Source organism: Aethina tumida, chromosome 1, assembly GCF_024364675.1.
Source record: "Aethina tumida isolate Nest 87 chromosome 1, icAetTumi1.1, whole genome shotgun sequence".
Classification (NCBI taxonomy): domain Eukaryota; kingdom Metazoa; phylum Arthropoda; class Insecta; order Coleoptera; family Nitidulidae; genus Aethina; species Aethina tumida.
Genome location: NC_065435.1, coordinates 57,788,565 through 57,815,593, shown reverse-complemented (window position 1 = coordinate 57,815,593; position 27,029 = coordinate 57,788,565). Strand labels below are relative to the sequence as shown.

General features: G+C 27.7%; 1 protein-coding gene across 1 annotated transcript; it reads left to right on the top strand.

The window, feature by feature from the left end:
- Window positions 1-3,079: 3,079 nt before the first annotated feature.
- Window positions 3,080-4,383, top strand: LOC109609348 (polyadenylate-binding protein 1-A). The gene has a single exon (XM_020026002.2). The coding sequence runs from the start codon at window positions 3,201-3,203 to the stop codon at window positions 4,065-4,067; it is 867 nt and encodes a 288-aa protein (XP_019881561.1). The 5' UTR covers window positions 3,080-3,200; the 3' UTR covers window positions 4,068-4,383.
- Window positions 4,384-27,029: the final 22,646 nt, after the last annotated feature.

Below are 27,029 nucleotides of genomic sequence, written 5' to 3'. Positions count from 1 at the left end.
ATCTTCCCCGTTGTGCGTTTTCCTCTGTGGTAACATTTCAATCGACTTTCGTTTTCCTGCAACAATTTCTGGTATGCTAAACGTACTACGCCGTTGCGGGCAGAGATTTTTCAAGATATGCGGACATTTGCCTATTATCAATTACATGTACCTTTTACATTTACGTAGATTTGATCTACACACTTGTAACGGGAACCGCATAGGCAGCTGCTCCTAATTACCCTTTAGGAAGACATTATCCGCCTAATTGACAATAGATCAACCAACAACGCCAAACCAATCGCACACCTTCACAATATTTGGACCATTAAAATGTGCGCAATCCTCAATTAAATGCCGAGCCGCACCAGTTTCAATGCGAAGGATTATCAATCAGTACCTAGACTCGTCGTAATATCAAAACGGAATTTCTTCGATTGATACATGAATTATGTTGAACGGATCCGCGGACGTAATCCGTTCGTAATCCGTTCGGATGGTGAGATTCGTGGTGTTGATTTAGCCGTAAATTATCCGCACAGGCATCCGACGCCTTCGAGCTTTTTACATCTTTGTTCACACCTGCACGCGTTCGTTTTTATTGCACGTCTAGGCCTTTAACCACTCAACGATGCTGGATTAATTGAAATGCGGTGCCATAAGATTATTTTAATATTGCTCGTTCAGTTTTAATTGAAGCCGAGCTGTACGATTGTACATAGTTAGTAAGGGTCGTATTTTTTTCATCAATGTCACCAATTTAGTAGAACACGTTTTAAAAAATTAAAACATTTAATGACATTGTTTTTTCGAATTTTGTGTTTTAAAAATGACTAATAAACAGAAAGGTAAATTGAGGAATTTTCAAACCTTTCATTTCTACTTCCAACAACTTATTTATTGTATGAATAAAAATATGGCACACACCGCCATTAAGAATCTACTGAATTTATAGGCATTAATACTAGAAGAAAATAATTCTTAATGATAACCGTTAATTACAGAAACTTAAAAGATGTTTTAGAGATAACTTTCCAAAATATCAACACAAAACTGAATGTATTTTTATAAATTCATGTTCAATAGTTCAAAAACTTATATCAGTCATGTTGCCAATGACTATTTTATCTATGATTTTTTTTAAGTTATGAAGTAAATGCTTATGAAAAAATAAAACAATAAAAACTAGTACGTTGATGTCCTCTTTGACCATCGATGGAATCTCCTTGAAAAGGGTAAAATTCTCGATGATTTCGAGGAACATCAACAACTCGACAGTCATCATTGTACAGAATAATTCTACTTCCATCTGTGTAAAGTACAGATTTTCATTTTTCAGTCGAGTGAACATCAAACCTTACCCATACCAATCGGTGTTGCTTATAGTCGTGGGTCAAATGCAAGTGTCGGAAATGTCTTCGTGAAACAAAACCTGCATTTACCAAGAATCTCCGTACTGTAACAGGAGCGGTACGAGCTCTTGTTTTTTAACTAACCATCAAGTTGCTAGAAGGACGCTGTATATTTTCTGCTGCATCTCAGTCGCAAATATTCATTTTCAGTAGTTTTTCTTAGTCTACCACTTTTTGGTATTTCTGAAGTAGTCAATTTAATAAAATTGAGTCCACAAACGAGATAAAACCGCTTTGTTCAACATTCTACATTCAACAGTGTATTTATTATCCTCTCTATGTTTACATTTTTCAAATTTTAATTTCAAAACGATGATTTAGTTTTTCTTTTAATCTCTAGTAAAATTTTTATTTCGAACATAATAGGCTAAATTTATTAATAACTCACTTAATTTAAAATGAAGCAAATTTTTAATCAGGAATAACTTCCTCAAACTTAAATTTTTATCGGAGTTTTATTAAGGAACGAATTTTTGGTAATTTACATTTTTTAAATGATCCTAACACCCAGAACGTATTAAGATATTTTTACAAAATTTGGTATATGAATAGGTTGAAATAAGAAATGATTAAAATTTGAAGTTAATCGGAATAGGTATTTCAAACAAATGTGTACTTAGTTTTTGTCACAATTTGTTTAATTCAGTAATTTATACTAAACATTTAACATGTCTAGAGTATGAAGAAGAAATAATTTTAGCCAATTAAGTGAATTTGATAATAGCCCACATGAAGAAGTTGTTGACAGTCACGGAATGAAGAGGGCAGAAGAAGTAGAGTAAGAGATTCCGGAAGGCTCAGAGCTAACACAGAGCCACAAAACCGTCGTCTTAGATTATTGGCCCTAAGGGACAGGTTGAATTCAACGCGGTTGAATAAATTTTTGTCGATGAAGGTACGCCATTGGTGTTCAATCTGTTTACCCCCGTATAAGATCTTTTGATCTACCCAGTTATGGCCCTTTTTTGGTCTTATCTCTAACAGCAAACAATAGGAGCCAACATAGTGACTGGTGTATTGAACGTCAACAGTGGGATGAGGAATAGAATCACATTGTTTTTAATCATGAATTACGCATATGTTTGGACATGCACGATGGTCATGCGTTAGTAAGACGGCAACGTGAAGAAAGACGTGATCCTCGTTTTGTTGTAAAGAGGCATGTTAACAACACTATGGGTTTAGTGGTATGAGGTGCTATTGCTTATGGTAGCAGATCACCTTTAATTTTTATTAGAGGCAATATGACATGCCAGCGATATGTCGATGACGATTTATCTTCTTCACTACATGAGAAAAGTCCTCGAACTAATTTTTCATGAACTAAGGCTTCAGTTCGCTTGGGATGAGTTACCACAAGAAAATGTCGATAATCTCATTAGATTAATGCGACGACGCATCCATGAGTGTCTTAATCAAAGAGGGGGCCCGACCCATTTTTAGCTAATGACACTTTATGCTTTAAGATTTTTGTTTAATTTTTTAATCAATCAATTTTTTTTGCACGTAGTATATATTAACGTATTAATAAAATCCCGTCAATAATCAATTTTATGGACCATAGAATGAAAAAAATAAAAACATTTGACATTTGAACATGATGTCATTTTTCACGTTCTATGGTGATCGCAAATTTGAAACTATCAAAAAGATATTGAAACATTATCTTCATCATACAATTGTTCAATCATTGTCAATGTCAACCATTCACTTCGAGTCAGCCCAAAATTTATGTAATTAGTGAGCGTTTAACAAGTCATTATTATCATCAAACATCATGAAGTATTAGACGTAAGACTCCCACGAATAATGCGGTGCCAAAAAGATCCTGATGAAAAACTATCTGAAGTCGCTAACGTGTTCGTGAAAAACCTGGAGAGATCGATAGACAATAAGGCGTTGTATGATATATTCGTCACCTTCGGTAACATCGTTAGTTGTAAAGTGGAAGTGGATGGAAACGGTAACAGTAAAGGATACGGATTCATTCAGTTCGAATCGCCGGAAGTAGCGGAAAAATGCATTGACTCATTAAACGATTCCATTTTGAATGCACAGAAGTTACACGTTACCAGGTTCATACCCAGAGAGGAGCGCGAAAAAGAAACCATGAAGTCCCTGAAAAACGTTTACGTGAGTAACTTCGGTGATAACTTCAAAGAAGAAACGATGCGTTCGTTGTTTTCCAATTACGGACCCATAACTAGTCTGAAATTGTTCACCAACGAAGCTGGAAAGTCGCTCGGCTACGGTTTTGTGGGATTCGAATCCGCCGACTGTGCCAAAAGGGCCATCGACGAACTGAACGAGAAAGTCATCGGAAGCAAACCACTGTTCGTGGGTCACGCCCAAAAGAATTTGTATGTTAAGAATTTGGATGACGCAGTGGACGACGAGATGTTGTCCAAGGAGTTCGGTCCTTTTGGCACGATTACTTCTGCCAAAGTGATGAAAGACAATGGCAGAAGTAAAGGGTTCGGATTCGTCTGTTATTCCACGACTGAGGAAGCCACGAGGGCGCTAGCCGAAATGAACAGACGGTTGTTGATTAACAAGCCACTGTATGTTGCCATGGCGCAAAGAAAGGAGGAACGACAAGCGTTTCTGATCGCGAAACACAAACGTCGCATGGCAAATACTCAGTTCAAAACTAACTATAATTTTATTATAAATTAATATTTATATATACAAAGACTTTTACAAGCCACCTGATTTTACAATATTTATTATTCAATTTAATAAAGGTCCTTTAGGCTCGACATTTGAACGACTTGAAACTCCAATTAAACAGATTCAAGTTCTTCAAATTAGAGTACGTCTAGATAATTAGGCGATAACTTAAGGGTAAAATGAAGCCTTGAAAAATCTCTATTAATTGTAAGATTCATTTAATGGCAAAGAGAACCTTATATATAAGGATTTTTACATATCATCAACTTTAGTGATTTTTATTATATATTATAAAATTATTTTAATAAAGGCCTTTAAATATATAAATCGGTGTGATGTTTTTTTATTAATTTATCACTTTCAGCACTTTCAATTCATTGTCCTAAGTATCTACATTCATCATGCTTATTTTTTTTAACCAGCTTTTTTATTCATTTCAGGACCATTAATTTATATAAGTAGATAATAAAATTTCTTTAAACAAAAAATTTTATTAGTTTTTATTATTTTCATGACTTGGATCATTAAATCAAGTAATTAATATTAGTTTAATGATTTCAAAATGAAATTTTCATTGTCTCTTTTAAAAGTACTTATTAAAATGGGGAAGTTTACTATATATTTTGAATTTAGCTGAATAAACAATGTATATTATTGTGTATGCAGAAAACGATAAAATCATACTTCACGTAATTTCATGGATTCTATTCTTCTGCATAGTGATGATAATTTTACGCAAATTTTAACCAATACTGAAATCACATAACTTTACATAAAATATCTATATGTGCGTGTAATTGACAATAGGAACAATAACATTAAACCAAATTAAATTATTTTAAGACAAATGTCACGTATTATTTTATCACTTTCTATTAAAACAAACACGTGAAAAGTATACATCTGTTTGAATAAAATAGAAGTATTTTTTTTGTGTTTGAAGTGTTCACAGAGAGAATTATCGATATTTTCTAGTTAATTACAATTAATTAATTCACTTCTGACCGGAGTCATTAAAATTTCGAGAATTGTTTTCTTTAACAATAATTACCTGAAATATTTAAGTCGAAACAATGAGATAATTAATGATATTCTAGACAAAGGGTATTGAAAAGATATACATATTCAAATTTCACTTTTTCATAGTAGACTATTTTCCCACTTTACAATCAGCGAAAACGAACTATTAGCTCAATAAAGACAATATTTTGGAATCCACTTAAAATGCATTTAAATTTATGAAATACTATCGTTAAATTACGGTCTCCTTTTACGGGCCTTAACCATTAGTCTTTTTATTGGAACTACTGTAATGACTGGATGTTGACGTAGTAGATCAGCCCGTAGAGGCATTCAAAGCAACGAAACGATTATATTATGGGAATTAAGCGATGTGGAACAAACAGCAGCTTAAAATGGCATACACATTTTTATACTATAATTCATAAATAAATTTAGGCTAAAGATTATATATACTGTACCAGTCAAAAGTAAAACAACAAACGTAATTTTAATAAAAACAAAAAGTATGTTATCAAGGAACGATATTTTCGTCAGATAGTGTACCTTATAACTTGATTGATATCACACTTGAATTTGAACATAATACGTTTTTATAAAGTTTTTATTAGTTTTTTTATTTATTTATAACAGTCAAAAATAAAGCAACACCGTTATAAATCATTTAATTTTAGTTTGTCTATAGCAGTTTATGCATATGGTGGTTAATGAAGTTAGTTAAAAATGGCTAAAAGGACGAGCTTTGTCGAATAATCTTAAAAATCTTATTATTTCTAGGTACAGATCAATATTTAAACAAATTTAAATCGAAGTATTGTGTCAAGAACAATTCGAGTCTCTAACACCAGAGAAACTGTAGCAGCCCTACTTAAATGTGGACAACTGAGAAAATCGAACAATACCACGACTGGTACTGACAATCTCAGGATAGTAAGAGCATCCAAAATTTATATTCAAGTAGCCAGCCCGAAGTCCCTATCTAAATCCTATAGAAAATTTATGGTACATGACAAATTTTAAAATGAGGAAAGCTCACTCAGGCAAATTTCAACATTCAGCTAAATTATTTGAAGCTATTAATATAATTTGGAATTGTATTTCTAAACAGAAGATTGACAACCTTCTTTATTCCATAAAAAGAAGTTGTCAAGAAGTAATAAAAAATAACGGATATGCTATTAAATACTAATAAAAAATATTAAAAACCAAGTTATTTTATTTTGTTGCTTTACTTTTGACTTTTTGATTTTTTTATTTGTAATACTACAGTTCTCATCCTTTTTATTTTAAATCAATTATATGTAGCTGATGGAAGGTATAAATATTGTTTGTAATTTCATGTACTAATTTAAATGTACTTGTAAATGAGATATTCCACAAAATCGTCGAAGAGTTGAAGGAATTGTACAGATGTCAAGAAATGATGACCGGACAGATATTGTTAATAGCTTCAAGCTATTATTACACCGACATGGACCAATACACCCCAAGATAAATAATCTAACAGAGAATACAAAGGAGGTGTCAAGTGTGTATAAATTTAATCAAAAATAAAAATTGCTGACTTAAGTTAAATTTATTGATATATAAATATTTGTATAGTTTAAAAATTCAGCCTAAGCTAACTAATGAAAATTCCGTATTCCAGATTCCTCTAACAGCCACGTTGATCGTTTGTCAAATTACAAAATGACGGATGGTTGCGTCACAAACGAAGAAAAAATTTTAAAGATGGACAATTTAATGTAATATGTAAATAAAACTCATTAAATCACCGTAAAAGTGAAGTGAAATAAAACTGTGACTTGACCGCCAGGGATCGAAGGAGCCAAAGTAAACTTGTTTGAGTTAGGCTTGCCATATGACGCCCGGTCACAAAACATCAGCCAGATTTGACGCGCCATCGAAAAAGTTCCGATATTTAATGGCCGAAATCGCTTGTGTCGTTAAAACGAAACGGGAGATATGATCTCGATAAACGATATGTTGGCATTATCCACTATTCACGGAATCGTATGAATACGGGTTCTCGTTTTGCGATCATTGCCGGAATTATGCGTAAAAATCGTCCAAATTACAATTGTGTCGCGTACAACTTAAAGTACAGTTTCCCGGTCCGAAACTTCTTCCATTTACGGAGTCTCGTAGGTTGAATGTAAAAAAAAAATTAAATACACAAAGTTTCAAGTTACTGCACTCGCATATCTCGTAATACATCAATTCAAATTTATGCTGTCAATCCGGAATTTCAAGTGCACTTCTTTATTTAATTAGAGCCGAGGAATCGAATAATTATATTTTATTTTCAATATTATGCTACATCCTTATGAAGACTAATTGAATAAAAAGCATTTCGTATTTAATAAGTCCACGATCTTATGAGTTTTATTAGTAGTTTCTTTTCTAATTAATAAGAATGTTAATGTATATTTAATGTCGCGACTTTCTGTTTATTTTCATTATTTCGATTCAGTGTATAACACACATGTTTGTGTGTGTCACATTTTTAATGTTACTATTAGTTATTAAAATTGTTTTGTAACGCTAAGGAAATGTCTTAAATATTTATGCATGTATAGTTTATCAATTTTGCTTCATAAACTAGCATTGGTTAGATATTACTTCATTAATTCAAACAACATTAATTTATGATGTATGATGTATGATTAATATTTTATGCATAGATAAGTACAGATTAGGACTTTATTTTCATAAAAGATAAAATGAAAAAGAGAAAAATAATATAAAATATGCATATTAAAAAAGAGAGAAATCATTGAATAAATAATTTTGTATTAGGTTGTCTGCAGTTATTTAAATTGTAAGCAAATATCATCAGACATTTTGTTACATACCAAATAAGTATGATAAATCATAATTTATTTTAAAACTCTCGTCAATATATGAAGAATTTTTGAGCATTGTTTTCACATTAATTTTTATCTTTTGCTGATACCACCCACCCATCTAGCTTTGTTTTCATTTTAACAGCTCATATTTCGTGCCCTGTATAAATTATAATTTAAGGCATTCCCAAATGTTTATTATTGTTTATAGTAACATTATATTTGACATTGACTCTGATTGTACTACGTGCTAAATATGGAAATCATCGGTGTCAAGTGTTAGTAAACATTAATGTATTGTTTAATTAATTAAAATATAAATGTAGAACAGTTGACTAGTTCAGGAGACATAACAGGAGGAAGATAGTGAGATAGAAGGTGGAGCATAATCATGTAGGAGTTAGTGTCCTTAAAGATGTTCCTTAGCGTAAATTAGAATAAGTATATTGTTTGTTTCCTATCGTTAGTATTTGTTAATAAAGTATTTAGTGTATATTTGGATTCTGTGATTATCTGAGCAACTCCCTAACCCCCAATAAGTCACAGGTGTGACATTATATTCATAAAATTCGTATCAACAATTTTGAGCACGGTATAAATTATAATTTGTTACATTGACAACACTCGTTGACTTATGAACAATTTTTGAGTATTGTTTTTCATATTAACAGCTTATATGTTTCTCATACCTCGTGCCCTGTATAAATTATAATTTATTATATTAATAAAACTCAACATATGAACAATTTTGAACACTGCTTTCATTTTAACCCATTCCACATTTCCTGTATAAATTATAATTTGTTACATTGATAAAACTCGTCGACTTACGAACAATTTTTGAACATTGTTTTCATTTTAACAAGCTATTATGCTTCTCATACCTCGTGCCCTGTATAAAATATAATTTATTATATTAATAAAACTCTTGTCTTCAATTAAAAAATGACTCAATTTTGTCCAAAATTAAAAAAATCAATTAATTTTTATGCCTTGAAAATTATTGAGTGTATTATATTTATTTATTAGAATAATCATAACACAAAATAAATTTCTTAAATATTTATGTATGAATAGTTCATTAATTTTCCTTCATAAAGCTTCACAATTCTTAGATAATATTTATCATCAACTTAAACAAAAGTTATTGTTATATTATAATTTAAATATGTAATGTATTATCAATTTAATAATTAATGAATAATGCTAGATTAAGTAAGTATTGTACAAATTATGGCTTCAATTTTTCAGTTAGATTTTTTTATTTATGTCTTGGAAATTATCGAGTGAAACAAATTCTTAATTTTCAGGATTCCTGCAACGAATAAAACTAATTGAAAAACAAATTCATATAAACTTTCAACAATTTTTTGCCGCCATATCAAGAAACGGATTCCTTATAATTATTCACTGGATACGTCTCACATTAATTAACAATCCTGACATTAATTAACCGAGTTAATGATTCTTAATCTTAATTAAACGCAGAAATTCGAATGTCAATTTCGCCGCGACCGTGCAACGCAAAATCAAAACAAACCGAATTGGGATATGCAAATTTCACTTTTTTTTAATGGTTAAGGATTTATACCCGCGAGATCGATCATCGGCTAGCCTTTAAAGCTGTCACGTGAAAAATGATCGTCAGCCGACTAAGCCGATGTCAATCATTAGCCAAAATCCAATTTTAATTAACACTTAACGCGAATATAGAATGCGTATCATTACGAACTGAATAAGTCATAACAGTCCGAAAGCATCCGAGCAATTCAGCTAGGCAAAAACCCAACAATACAATGTGCGATAAAAATTTTTACGTCTGGCCATTATAAATTTAATGGTAGACACTTCAAGTGACACGTGCCATAATTTACATTTGAATTAGATGTCTGGAATTGTAATGAGTGTTTGCGCAGAGCGTGTAACTTGCTGTTAACGATCATCTGGACCGTTCGTCAGATAATGAGGAGGTTAATATATCTGCTCGCATATTCCACTGATACCTGAAAATGTGTGTTTCTATTTTTTATGGCGACGGCTTTAGAGCTAGTTACATTCGATTTAATGAGTTAATTCTCTGTTCCGAGATAACTGCATAATCCTATGTAATTTCATACGTTTGTGCTTCGGTTTTTCTTATTCGAGTTTCGATGAAATTTTGCTGTTTATCTGATTCGTGAAAGTAGCTGATCTCTAATTCATTTTCTAAGGTTTGTATTAATATTTATTTAGCAAATGTTTGTAAATGTCACTCAAATTTAATAATGGAAAAGAAAGTAAGCAAACAAGATTCAGCCATTAAATATTCAAAAATAGAATCACTTATTCACCGATAATCTAATATACATGAAGGGTTATTCACCTAAATGACTCAATTCAAAGGCAAAGGATATTTATTTTTTCCTTAAAAATATTGTTTCTTTTTTTTTTAAATTTTACGTGTAATTATAGACATGGAAAGGGTTTAAGAATTTTACTCATTTCCATGGTCTTCCATGTGTGGCCCACATAGAGTGTGGCCCATTTGAAAGCAGAACACTCCCATAAAATTTGTATTTTTTGTTCGATTCTAACACTTTTTTCATTTGTAATTGAAAATTTGTCACGTTTTTTGACCCAAAATACAAATCTAGATAATTTTTTAGACATAAAAATTGAAGAAATCATACTAGAATAGTTTTTATTTATAGCAAATCATAAGTACACCATAGGATAAGCATCTTATGAAATGGGTATATACCCAATTTCAATAAAAATATACATATTCATAATTCTGTGTAAAAATTAAAAATCATCTTATGAATTTGTTTTTTTTTAATACATTAAGCTATGGAATAAACTGAGGCTTTAGGACCGTCAACACCGATCTAATTCTCTTCCAGACCTTCGAGAAGAATTGAATAAGTAGCCATCAATGACCATGATATACAATGTAATTTTTTTGTATAAATGTATAAATTTGATCAAAAATAAATATAGGTGGTTTATGTCTCATTTAAGTCGGCCATGTTATTACTAATTAATTTTCATTTTTTTATTTTATCACAAAAACATACGTTCAATTAAAAAATTGTAAAAGATAAAATAACAAAAAATCAATAATAACGGGATTTTTATATATTTTTTTTTTTTTTTTTCAATATCTTTAACTTTTGAATATTTATTAAACAGGGCATTTGTTATTTCCATTGACATTTTTTACACTTCAAATGCCAATAAATACCATAAAATTTTTATACCATTCGATGCAGGTGTCATAATATTTTCTATAAAAAACAACAAAAAAATAAATTACATAATAAATTAAATCAACTGGAATTTGTGGTTCACGTCATACAAATAGTTCCGTAGATTTATGTGTGCAGCTCTTTAAAAATTCAACACGTACTTTGCATTTAAATATAATAGACGGCGAACGACATAACTTTGAGAACATTTTAAACAAATTTGTGTGAATTTAATTTTTTAAATATCAAACAAAGAAAAGGAAAAGTTTCCGGGCGAAGGGAATTTATTTCCGTATATTGTTAACGATGACTGCTGATGACTTAATTAGCCACAATGATAATTAATTATTTTCGGTCCAAACAGTTTTGTAATCCGATGGTAAACCTAGATACAATCATGGACAGAAGCGGCCGATTGTTTCGTGGTTCTTTTGCATAACACAATAAGATTTATGCGATCAAGTCCGGGCTGTTAATGTAGGTTATGTATTCCATGTATTCCAACAAAAATAGTTGGACGTGCATTATGTCTAGACCGATTTCACAACATGTGCTTGTGAAGATCAATGACAGAAATTGATTAACGTTTAAAGCACCTCTCAATAAAAACTGTTCTTTGAGTCATATGGCTAGCATTCTTGTAGCTTCTAACAGTTCCCACATACTTCCAGTCATTGTCGAAATAAAAATAACTTTAGAATTTAATTATCAATAGCATTTACATCTTTTTATACGGATAAATGTGCAAGTTGTCACTGGAGCGACGACGAATAAACAATCCAATCACATGGTCTCTACATTTGTCTCCCCGACTCGTAGGCACCGTCCGTTTCTCTCACGCTTTTTTCCTAAACTGGTTGATAAATTAACCATGCCTACATAACATTTCAACGAGGAAATCTGACAGAGTACTAAATTGCGACGAGCAAATCGTCCAACTTGAAAAACAATGCCGAGTTAATCTGATGATATTTTCGAAATTTCGATGCCGCTAATTAAAGAACGGGTTCCCCGAAGAATTATTCCGATTTAATTGTGCGTTTTTTAAGTTTTTATAAGCGAGGGATTTTAATTAGGCTCGGGGACCTGATCGGGCACTAAATTCGAGTTTATTTGGCCCAATAAACGTGAAACTTTTACGACTGACAATTTATTGCGTCTGATATTGTTTAATAAGTGAGACTTTGTAGATTACCGATACGACGACATTCGTTGTCCTGTTACTGTTCGATAGTCCGCAGAACCAAGACGACGACGAGAAAAACAAGGAAGAGGATCTCGGGGATGCGTTCGACGATACGGATCGAGTGATGTAACTTAAAGACATAAATCTCGGAAATCATTCACACACAATTCCAAGAGGTACAATTAGTACCTTCTGGTGAGCCATTGATTCGGTTGCCATATGGCGCCTGGAACCTCTACCAACTCCGCGACCTGTATCGGTCACTCACCCTTTCTGTTGTACGATTCGAGAAAAAATTGTGGAATTAATGCATTTTTGAGTAACATGTGTTCGTAGGCTTTCGCTTAATTGAAATTTTGATTGGTAGTACCGTTGTGGACTATGGATTTGCGCACTGCCAATCTGACGGTCGTTAACAGTTAATAAAAAGTGCACGTATAATGTTTGAGGATTGTTTAATTAAAAACGATGTAGACTGGATCTCTCGATGATTATGTACTGGAAATTGGACAACGTCGAGTGCATTTTTTGATGGGTTAATTGTTACAGATCATAATTATTTTTCAGAGAATTTATTTGAATGATAAAATATAACAGGATTGGAAAGATGTAAAACAAACCAGGTGGTTATTATAATACAGTTAACACCATTGTCGTAAATAAAAAAGAGAAACAGTAATATGCAAAAATAATAATGAATATAATCACAATTATTATATGAACAACCTCATAAATATTTTAATGAGAGTTCTTCACTTAATTTGATGTTTGCTAATTGCGCACGTTTCTACTTTTGCGATTAATGACATTTTTTAATTTAATATAAATCTAAAATAATTTATATGTAAGAATATGTTTCAGTTAATTAGAAGAAATGCTTACTACTAAAATTGCTCGAATGAGTAATGGTGAATTGCCCTATTGAAATTTCAAGACTACTTGTAAAATTACAGAAGTTATTTAATTTTTAAAGCCGGCAATATAAAGTTCCTTTCACGTTTATAATCTAAGAATTAATAATTATATTCATAATTCATTATAAAATAATTAAATTGTCAACACTTCATCGGAAGAAATTTTTATATTAAACAGTCAATAAACTAACTCTGTAATGTTTTTTTTTGTAAAATTCCACATAAAATTTACCTATAAAAAACGTCTAAACAGTGTTATTAACATTATAATGAGCTTTTATTGTAAGTTGTTTTCTTTTTTAAGCGGCATAAACTAGACACTATTTCAAATAATTTTATACCATTATGTTTTATGGTGCTTCAGAATAAAAGTGTGCTGAATATTTTAAAATATTTATAATGATTTAAATATATATTAACTCTTCAAAATGGTTACTAATATGCTAACATAATTACTATTATTAGGTACTATTAAGTACTGGAAAATAAATAGAAAGAATATGATAAAGCTTTCAAATAATATACAAATTTAATCAAATAAATCATTAAACAAAAACATAAAACATTTAATGCTCTAGTGTGCAAATTTAGTTCATAAATTCTAAAATCAATTTAAAGCAACAGAAGTGTATTTAGAGAGATTTAGAGAAGATGTTGTAAGTGATAATTTTGGTTTAGTCGGTTTAAAATTGGCAATGAAAGCATTGAAGATGAACAACGTCAAGGTCGTCCTGAAACCTGTACCAACGAAAAAATTAAGCAATATATCCTGCAAAATTCTGGTGCAATATGTTTGGAAATACATGTCATTAAATTGTAGGAGGATAACAAGATTAGACTTTTAATAAATGCCAGTTCTCTCTTTGTACCCAACCAAATAAACATTTATTGACCATATTTTTACATGCGACGAAATATGGGTTGATTTCTGAACAATGGGTTGAAATTGGTGGCTTTTATTACTGACAAAATGACCACGTTCGTGAGAGACAAATAATATCTCATTCCAGCATTTAGTTTGAATTTGTTTACATAATATTGGCAAAAATTTAATTGGTATTGTATTTCTATCACAGTTAATTTATATTTCCAATTACAAAACTTGGATATGTCTAATATTTAAATTTATTTAAGGACACAGAATAAAACTAACATCTGATAAAACCTGTGGTACAAAATGAATAATTCATTTTCGATGAATTTTTGCAAGCAAATTTATTTCATAATAATTTAACAATTTGCTACAATAATAAAAGTATTTATTTTTTAAATAAAATAAACTGATAAATGCCTCATTAATAATTTTACTCTACGTATTACATAAAAGTAATGGAATTCATGCTAATTATCATAATCAATAGATTTTAACAAATTTAATCATCTGATCGCTAACTGTAAATCAGGAGAAGTCATTAAAATTTTAATATCAACCATATGCCCACAACACCGTAAGGTCTACATAAATTTGTAAAAAAATCTCTGCCTATTATCAGGCCTAAATAAATATGCATGAGATGGAATTGCTCGTATTCATTTAAAAACATTGAATTATTTATAAAAAGTATACAGATATAAAATTCTAATTTAATGAAATGTTCTTATACTCCACGCTTAGGACTTTCCATACACTTCAATTATCATTTTCTGCTTTTCATTAACATTAATTTCTCAAGGAATTATAATATTTCGTATAACAAACGCGAATTATTATGTATGCGAGACCATTTTTAATGAACTCGATAAATATAATTAAAAACGTTGGTGCGGTGCAATAATAACAATATCAATATATTTGCCTAGTTTAATTGGTAAAATAAAACATATTAACTGATTTCAACCACGGGTCTTTTATTGGAGTCATCACAAAAATGGGCAATTAGCCCGTTCGTCAAGATCACAGGTTAATTGGGCGTTAAAATAGTGATATACAATTTTAGAGGCGGTTAAATCATTTTGACACCTCGCTGGATAGAGTTCCTTAGAACAACGATAAATCATCATTGACATTATAAACTTGCGATAGATCATTTAACACGGTTGAATATGTTTAAACTGTACATTAAAACTGTCAGTTGGAAAAAAACCAGTCTTAAGAAATATCAAACAAATGCGCTCATCAAGTTTGTACATGATACAGGTTAGATATTACACGTAATTAAAATGTTTACGGTGCAGTAGGTAACTGGATTCACCATTAAATTGAGGTGTAATATTCGACAGGTGGACGACCTTCTGCCGCTGTCGTAAAAAATTAGAGGGGATTTAATTTTTTTCGATGTACGCAACGTGGGTAATTTCAATTTCTACCTTATTGAATAGTTTAATAGCTTTCCAATTTATATTTATAAAATTATTTTTTTTTTTTTCATTTAATTACATAAATTTTATTTACTTTTAGTAATTTGTTTTTAAGAGACTCACGAAGTCGTAAAATGGATTCTAAAATTATTTTCTTTGACTGGCAACCGGAAGTGACATTATCTTTGTTTTTTTTTTTCTTCAAATGGAACCATACACTGCATTTGGTATTTCTTTTTTCACACTGTAAATGTCAATAACTTTCTCATTTCAAATGGAACCACGATAAAAGAATTTTATATTATTGAATATTCTATACATGAAATGAATATTTAAAGATATTACTAAAAATCTGTTGTCGAAAATATGATTTGATTCACAAATTGACTAATCTGATTATTTTTATGCACAACATGTTTAACAATAACTATAATAATAATAACAATAAGAAATTATAATAATTTTAATCACACTTGTGAGAATACACAAAAGTCTAATGAACATTTTTTTCACATTTCACAGGGTGAAAATTTCATGGTCGTTCTATTTTAAAATTTAAATTCAATTCAATTTTTTAAATATAAATTTTGGAATATTATAGTCATTTAAAAAAGACTTTTTTGATAACATCAATGTTTATTTTTTTAATTATCTCAATAACAAATAGAAATGTAATATGGAATAATATTTAGAGGGTTGCATTTAAAAGAACAAAGTTTTAATAGTAACTTTTAGATATTTTAGAAAAATAGATAAGCTCAGATGTATTCAAAATTTAAAATTGATTGATTTCGTTCTCTAATAATCTCTAACGATGGATGAATCACCTAATGATTTCCTTAAATAATCCTAAAAATTGTATTCTGTTTTTAATAAATATATGGAAAGAAAGTAACTTGAAAATTAAAAGTATTTAAGTATAAGTTTTATAAACAAATGTAAATTCAAAATTTTCTTTTTTCTTCTTGAAAATATTAGATAACAATTAAATAATTCCTTTTAATTCTCACAAAATATACAAATATTTACTGCTCTTTTCATAAATAATTATAACGTAATTATTTCTTTTAAATTTTACCAGAAGATAATTATTTCATTTTCGTGAAAATTTAGAAATAGCATACTTATATTTTGTAAATGTATAGGAAAAAGAAATTCACTTGGAAATAAAAATAATTTCACTTATCTGTTCTTTAAATAAAAATTAATTCATTAAACAAAATTTAAGGAAAAAACATAACTATTTTTTATAACTGAATAGAAAGAATAAAATCTACTTAACATAAGAAATATTCACTTATCTGTTTTAAAAATAAATTCATATTTTATTTCTTTTTTTTTAATAGGTAAGAAAACTTTTATCTACAATTACATAAAAGGTAAGTATTTCTTTTAAATAACCTCGAAATTTAAAAAAGCATTTCTGTGTTATATAAGTGAAATTTACTTAAAAATAATAAATGTTTACTTATTTTTTTTTATAAATTAAAATAAATTCATCAGTTTCTTTCTTTTTTGAAAAGGTTTACAAGGAATTTAAAAATAGAAAAAATAAATTCAAAGTAATTATTTAATTGAAATGGGGAGTGGGAGAGTAAAAAGGATATAATTTGTCATACAGAATAAGGGATATTAAAAAAAAGTATTTAATAACAAAATCTACTCTGTACAAATTATAATTGTTCGAAATTGTTATATTTCTTAAGGAATTTAACTGTATTTTTTATATGGATTTAAAAAAAAATGATAATAAATATTGACGCTATAATTTTGTGACAGGAAGTTTAAATTAATATAAAAAAAAAACGTCGAATTGTTTCCGCCTTAGCGGTTCGATTTTTAATAAAATTATTTATCTAGAAGCTGTTAACTGCCGACTTCAAATCAATTTGATCAATTACGTTCAGTTAGTTCGCTCTCCAACAGATGAAATATACCAGTACAGATTGCTGGCCACGATAAAGCGTAAACTTAATTCCAGTTATACGGATAATGATACGTTTAAAGCTCTTAATCATACATGACACACAATTCCGACCAGAATAAATTTATGTAAACAATTTCAATTATGCATTATAAATCGCGGTGGGAGGAGAACGTGCAGATTTTAATTGTGAAATTTGCGATGTCTTGAACACTGAGAGATGCGATCACATTTAAACGTCTAATGCAACAGTTTATTCCAAATTGCCGTACTCGTACCGGGCACGTAATATGTAGTGACAGACGGTTTTTTATCAAATCAAGTTTTAGTTCATGACTACTTTGAATTTTAACAATATATATTTCAGTGCTAATTGTATACATTTGCTCGTTACCAAATTAGACTGTATCATGCAGAGTGACGTGTGTTATTTAAATTTTAAAACGAGTCGTAAAATTCACCGCTGACTTTTGGGGACAAACGGATGTAAATAAAAGAAATCTATTATAATTAGGAAGGAAATCGATACTAACAATAATTATCCAAAAATATCTAAATCCTGTCGAAAAAAATTTCTCTTTTAATGTATCGCCGTTCTCGACCGTACTAACAATGCAATTTTTCTGAGCGTAGTAATTGAACATTTCTCAAAATATTCTGACTATATGCTCTCCTTATTGTGTAACTAATAAAAACGCATTAAATAATTTCCATGGTGCCTTACAGTGTAACCTTGTTAGATTTATGTGGCATAATTACGGTACTTTATACACCATTATTTTGGTAATTTTTTGCTCCAGTTATTTGATATTAAATTAAACAAACGAGTAATTTTCTACCGGTAAATTATAGTTATGACGGTTGAATGTGTGTCATGTGTGCAAAATACTTAAATACGAACACCTCTGTGGAAGTGTCTATGAATCTTCCTTTTTACTGAATTGCTTTTCAATTTTATTGTAACAGTGAGAGAGAGAGAAAATGGAGTGTTTTGTTTAATAGTGATTTAAATAAAAATTAAATAAAAGCGGCAACGGTTAAATTTACAAATGAGTCGACATTCAAATTTGTGCCAAGAATATGAACTACAATTTGATTTTAATATTAAAAATAATGATAAAATATAAACTAATTTTATATTTTAATATATATTATTATATTATATTAATATAATATTAAACAATTTTAATAATTTTAAAAATTAAATTTCTAACTTAATTAAATTTATTAATTAAACCAAATAATTTATAATGTAGATAAAAATACATTTTCTTAAAATCTCAATCATTTTACATTAAATAAAGTATATAACATTTAATTACAAATTATTATTTTATGTTATTCAATTTTCTTATTTAATTTCAAAATATATATTATATACATACTAATAAAATATGAATTTCAGTATATTTTATTATACAGATTCCTGGAATTTAGTTTAGTTTAATAAAATCAAGTAAAAAATTAAATGTAAAATAAAAACTACAACGGTTAAATTTATAAATAAATAGAAATTCAAATTTGTGCCAATAATATGAAACTACAATTTGATTATAATATTAAAAATAATGATAAAATGATATTTTTAAATATATTTTATTGTTATATTAATATAATGTAAAATATTAATTAAAATATATTTAAAAATAAAAACATGCAGCCACGGTTAAATTTACGATTGAATAGAATTTCAAGAATATAAAACGAAAATTTGATTCTCTTATTATTAATTATAATAAAACATAAACAAATAATTTTATTTCTTAATACATTTTATTATTATATTAATATACTATACATTAATTTAAAAAATTTAAGTATCAACAGAATTTTATTAAACAAAGTAATTTGCACTTACTCTTCAATAATTTTTACATTAAAAAAGTACATAAATTATTATTTTATGTTGTTCAATTTTCTTATTTATTATTAACAATATATTATAGACATACTAATATAACATGAGCTTATTAAAATAGATTATGTAAAATTTCAGTGTATTTTTGTAGATTCCTAAAATTTAGATTAGTTAAATAAAGCCAAATAAAAAATATTTTGTTTAAGATTAACATTGTGCATTAAATGTAAATTAGATAATTCCATCACATTTAAGCAAATTTACAAATTTCCTATTACAAAAATAGAAATTTGTGCCAAGACAATTAAAATACACATTTTGGTATTATACTGTTTTATATTATTTTAATTAAATTTATTGGTTACTGACCTAATTAAACACAATAAATCATAGAGTATGCAAACGTAATGCAGTAAATTTTCTTAAATTTGCTATAATATATTTTTATTTATTCAGCTTAATTCTGTTTTAATTTTTGACATTTTTTTATATACTTATATTTATAAATATAAACATTACATATATTATAAAATATTAAAGTAATAATTATATTTTTATGATAATTTTAACTTTTATTTGCATTTTAGAATAGTTAATTATATAGACATTTGGAAGTGAAATATATGTATATTCATAATTTTGTAACATATTAGAATGCTGTACTTATTTTTCTTGTAGATAAGACAAGACAAGAGCAGATTTATTTTTCTAATTATGTGCTTACACGTTACTAAAAATACATAAAAAATTAATAATATCAAAACTAATAATAAAAAAACATAAATTTATCAATTTCCAAAAAAATATATATAAAATATGTCATATAATAAAATATTTTACAATAAAAATTACTATGACAAAATAAATAAATAAATTCATAATTTTTAAAATTATTATTAATACATTGATAAACAAATGATAAAAAAAATCTTTAATTTATATACGAATTAAAAATTATTAATAGTACTCACCCTAAATAATTGGGACACTCCGATAGCACAAACTCACTGAAACAAATATAGTGCGTCACCACTTAAAAAACCATCGTCGCGACGACAAATCACCCGTGCGAAGAAGAACTGTAGGAAAAGAAGAAGAATACAATGGTCAAACCGACACACGACAAATCATCGGTGGAGACATCAGCGAATAGCGAAAGGACCAGATAGAAAAACCGTCGTCCGAGGCGTCCCAGTCACTCGCATCGGAGTTGCGGCTTGGTTGTGGTCGCGTTTTGTCGTCGTGGTCGTGGTCTTGGTCTTGGGCACCGCGTAGAGAGAGATCGTCTCGTTGTTTGTGGAAAAGAAGCACGCGAAGCACTGCGGAAGCAAAGAAAGCTCACCTGACCACGCGCCCGACAAACGTGGTTCTGATAGTACTCCTGTTTAACAGTTTTCTTTTGGGACGCGGCACGTCGATGCGGCCGGATCGCGGTCGACCTGCCCATCCTCCGCCGAAATTTTTCTTTTTTGGTCCACTTTCCAGATTCTGTGGTCATTAATCTTAATTTACTATTTTAAAGTTAAAACCCGCTTGGTGTAACTGAGTGTGTAATTCAAATATTTAGCAATGGTTTTTCACAAAATCTTTAACAACTCTTTGATATTTGAGGACGAATTGAACTGCGATTTGTGATTGAAAGAAAGACTCACTATATGTACAAGTGTTAAAAAAATTAAAACTCAATGAAGCTGAATATATATGTGTTTCACAACAACAACATTATATATTATATATTATATATTATATATTATATATTATATATTATATATTATATATTATATATTATATATTATATATTATATATTATATATTATATATTATATATTATATATTATATATTATATATTATATATTATATATTATATATTATATATTATATATTATATATTATATATTATATATTATATATTATATATTATATATTATATATTATATATTATATATTATATATTATATATTATATATTATATATTATATATTATATATTATATATTATATATTATATATTATATATTATATATTATATATTATATATTATATATTATATATTATATATTATATATTATATATTATATATTATATATTATATATTATATATTATATATTATATATTATATATTATATATTATATATTATATATTATATATTATATATTATATATTATATATTATATATTATATATTATATATTATATATTATATATTATATATTATATATTATATATTATATATTATATATTATATATTATATATTATATATTATATATTATATATTATATATTATATATTATATATTATATATTATATATTATATATTATATATTATATATTATATATTATATATTATATATTATATATTATATATTATATATTATATATTATATATTATATATTATATATTATATATTATATATTATATATTATATATTATATATTATATATTATATATTATATATTATATATTATATATTATATATTATATATTATATATTATATATTATATATTATATATTATATATTATATATTATATATTATATATTATATATTATATATTATATATTATATATTATATATTATATATTATATATTATAAGTTAGCAAAAGCAAATAAATAATCGATTTATATTCACACAGAAGAATACCATAAAGTAAAAAGTGCGCAATTTTTTAAAGAATATAATTAAATTGACCAGTTGCATAGTAGAAACAACAATAACAGAAAAAGCAATAAACATTACATTACAACAGTTACTCATATTTTTAATATATTTTTACAAGCAGCTATAATTATGGCAACTACTGTATATTATTATTTAATCAATTGCAAAATGAGGAAATCTAACTATATGAATTTTATGATTGAACATTTTAATAATTTTATTAATATAATAATTATATTTCCAATTGTATTCGAATGTTTGCGAATTCGCAAACTTCCATCTGAATAAAATTACTAAAGTTGTTAGTGTCGAAAAAGTAGTAAAAACTTCAGCATGGGAATGTCTTCGATTAAAACTATTGTACTTATAAAGAAAGAAATGAAACTGCCCAAATGCCATTATATATTTTCCAATTAAATATATTTTATTGTGAAAATGAGAAAACAATTATTTATGCCTGAATTGGAAAATTATTAAAGATGATATTTATTGGACAGACCATGAGAAAATATTATTTAATAAAAAGAAATTATTATTAAGATATAAATGATTGCAGTACTGTAAATACCTACTTTGTTTATAATTAAAGAAACTGTTTATTTTATATTCAGTTAAATGTATAACACCTGCTTTATTATGAATTTTTTTACGAAGAAACTCATAACGGATCTAGGTAGTATCGTAGCTGTGATTCGAATTTGTTGATATACCCTACATAAAAATTTAATAAATTTTTTACCCCTATTAACTTCAATGATTTCTTAAACTCTGAGTAACTCATGAGAAAACGTAGCTGATGATTGTATAAATATTATTTATTAATTTTTGTATGCCGGAAATAAATATAATTAATAATTAACTATTTCTAATCCCATCATCGAATTATTACCAGACCAAAATTACATATTAACACTTTCACTATCACCCAAATTAATTCTGAACAATAATGGAAAAGTTAAATGTGTTTAATTTTTTACCATCTGTCATTCGTATATAATCTCTATATGTAAATAATAAAATATCCAACCTTATGTCGATATTACTCAATAATAAAAGAAACGATCTCCCGCAAACATTTAGCATTTCTGCTCGTCGAACATGCACAAACCGGATCGTAAAACCGCATGAATTTTTCCGAACAATACCGAGCCTAATCCATTGATAACATCTAACAAATATGTTTTAATAATTAAGGCATATCGTTGGGCCCGTTATGGTGGCACAGCTTTACCGCTAGCCGTTGATCGTAGAAAGAAAGTTTTATTAGCAGAATGATAAATTGCGGAATGCCAAGGCGAATTTTTGCTATTTCCGATAAAAACTAATGCGAAAGAGAACACTTTTCGCTAAAACATACGCACATACCTCTTAGAACAGTTAAATCATTAATTGTAATGGGTTAATGACGGTGATTTAAATCAATGTACCAACATTGTTGCTTTAATTGGATAATCATATTTCTTTCTAATTAATAATTTACTATCAGTTTATTGTAAGCACCACTATATAGAAAATATAATGAATAAGATTTGTAAATGTTATTTAAATAATTTTAGCAATTATACTTAAAATATGTAATAACATCAATATGCAAGATTAAGTTACGTGATAGATCATTCCGATCAATTTGTTATAGTTAATATAATGATGAATGAATCACTGTTCAATATGATATTTTTGTATTCTTACTTTCGGTTGGTATTCACATGTTGCATGTAAATGAGGAGAACGATACTATTAATAATATAATTTATATTTGTAATCTGATGAGTATTTAAAATCTCTAAACATTTTTTATGATATAAATTAACCTAATCAATTAGTCAAGAATTCAGTGGTTGTGTTAAATTTCGAAATGTGTGTGTGTATATAATTAAAAGTTTGGTAATAGAACGAACATATTTAAATTTTTTATTTATGTGACTTTATGATTTATTTTTTGAATTATATAGAACTGTTTATAATTGCAGATGTTCAGAAATCGTCAATCTTCATTAAGTCGGTCGTTGAAATGTTATTTTGAAACCTTTAATTAATTATTATTTCATTTAAAAATTAATTCTAACAAATTTATAAAATTATTATGCAAGTTTATAAAGTTTTAATTCTGACATTGAAGTGAATTACAAAATAATAGAAAAAATAAGTAAAAAAAATCAATTCTATAATAAAGAAGAAACAAACCATAATTAAAATTATTGTCATATGTTACTTAAGATTTCGTAAAAAATATTTTAATATATTTTGAAAATACATATACACGGAATGTCTAAAGATACACCTATGAATTTTGTTTCATACTATTATTTAACAAAAAAAAACGCAATGTAATATCATATATTTGTTTATTTAAAACAAGCTCATGTAAAAAAATAATTAAATTAAAAATATATACATTAATAATCAATTCTTTCGTTACTCATTCATTTTGTCATCAGACACGCGACACCAATAGCACCAACAAACCAAATGTTTTAAATTTCCAGATCCACTCCCACCTCTCGATCGACAAGAAACTGAAATTTGATGAAATTCAAATCGAAATTCTTCGATGAATAAAACTGTCCCCTAATTATTTTCGACCCAGTTGTAAGAACCTTCGTACCATTCCATTCTTGCCCCGCTATTGCCTCTAGCAAGCGGTGGGCATCTTATTGGTTTAGAATGTAGATTGGTTTCATGTAAACTGTTTCTTAAAGCATTCCGACTAACAACTACATTATGAGCTTGCTTTAGCTTCGTTACCAACCCAGGTGTTGTAAGAAAAGGGTGTATTCGAGCAATTAATGTCAAATATCGATCCTGAATTGCCATTGTACAACGTCCACGACCTGGATGGATGGATGCTGTTCAGCCGGACTGCCAGTTTCTCTAAAGCGCTTCTACAATCGACTAATATCATTTTAGGAAACATTAAATCTCTTAGCTACCTCAATTTGCCTTAAGTCGTCTCGATGTTGTATCACTCCTTGATTTATTTCTTCCAAAGTCAATTGACGTTCGTAAAACATAATAATTTAATAAAAAGTTCAGTATAATGAAATAAACCATAAATGTTTTGATACCTTTCATATGTGTATGTATGAATCATCCAAGAATATTTTTTCTTTATAAACCGATGAAGATATGACTACAATTAATAAAATTTGTGGATAATGATCAATTCATGATAAAACAATTATATCGTAAATAAACTAATTCGATTTGAATGACATTAATTTAGTTATGCAATAAACTAAAAATAAAAGAAAAATTGAAATAGGCCTACAAAAATTAATGTGACATTTTCTAATGACATATGATTAATTTCTCATTTGTAATTCTAAAATTTTTTTGAAACATTTTAAAAACTAGGGAGGCTTTATAACAGATATGTTGTAAACATGTAATTATTTCTGTTGGTTTGTTATGTATTGCAGTATACATCTAATCTAATCGTTTTAATTCTAACTCGTCAGAAGACTTTATCTCCTCGATGTATCTGGAAATTAATATAAAAAACATTGTTTTTAATGATTTTACCTGTATTGTCGAGATATGTTTTTCTAAAACTTATTTGATCGAATCGAAATAAACTGTAGATCGCTGCTCAAATATATTAATTACCTAACTAACAGTATATTTCATATTTCATTAACGAGTTAATAATGTGGAATAGATATTTTACGAAATAGAGCTGTTCATATTTCACACATCTGTTCAAATAAAAAATGTGAACCAGATTACTATTACATTATTACATTATGGATCCACTTAAAAAAATCTGCAATAAAATTATAATTAGTATAGCGAAACTTTTTATTAAAATTGATTGTACTGATATCTGAACATACATTTTAAACAAAATACACTTCCCTGTTAATAGATTACAGATATTACAAACTCAACAAATGTTTATAATATAAATGTAGTTTAAGTTTTTTAATCGTTATTTATTACATATAAATGAATTACCATAACGCATAAATTAATATTTTCTTGTAGCTCGCAGTGAGAATTTCTCACGGGTAGTAGGCTCGAAAGAACTGTATTTAATACATATTTAACTGTGACTAAACTACAGTATGGTTGTTCAAAGTTTTTTAGGTTTTAAAAAGAGGGCATAATACCTGTAAAAAATATTCAAGTTTTATGGGAGAATAACTTGACTTAAAGCACAATATATTAATAATTAATACAGTAAAAATACAAATCTGCTTAAAATAAATTGAAGAAAAAATATTACTTTACTTACATACAAGTATATAGTTAAAGATATTACAAGTAATAACATAACGTTGATGGATAGAAGTATAGGCAACTAGATGACACGTTAATGTAAAACTGGTTGTATATAACATGTGGCGTTATTCGAAATATATACATAAATTTTAAAAAATAATTAGGTTTTAGATATAATCTGTTAATCTTTGTTTACTTATAATATTGTGCATCTAATTATCTTAATTTTGAGATTTACTTATTTTTTACTTATCAAGGAATCACATCAATAAACAAAAGATAAACTTATCATGGAAATTTTAGTTCTCTTTTCTTTCTCTTCAATAAGGAATAAAATAAATGGTAAATAAAACCCCTCTTAATAATTATATTTTATTGGTTTGAGATTGTATACTTTTAAAATTGTGAGGCTCCAAATTTTATATGAATCCCAAAAATTACGTTTGTCTTTCTATGTTCCAAAATAATATAGATTACATCATCACAATTACAAAATTTACATTCCCACTACTATTGAACAAAACAATATTGTATTCTACAACATAAAATCACAATTTGTAGACAATAGAATGTTTTATTGAAAGAATTAGTAATTTCCACAATTAAAAAAAGAACATTTTTCGCATTTTATATTACTGTAAAAACACAATGATCAATTGCCTGTCATTTATAGATGAGTTAATAAATTGTCAGATTTTTAAACCTGAACATCTGTAAGGTAAGTGCTCACAATCAGATACGCGAGCCCTCGAAATCGACGCGTATAAATAAACAGCTCTGTACAGTAGGAAATAACAATCAGTCGAAAAGT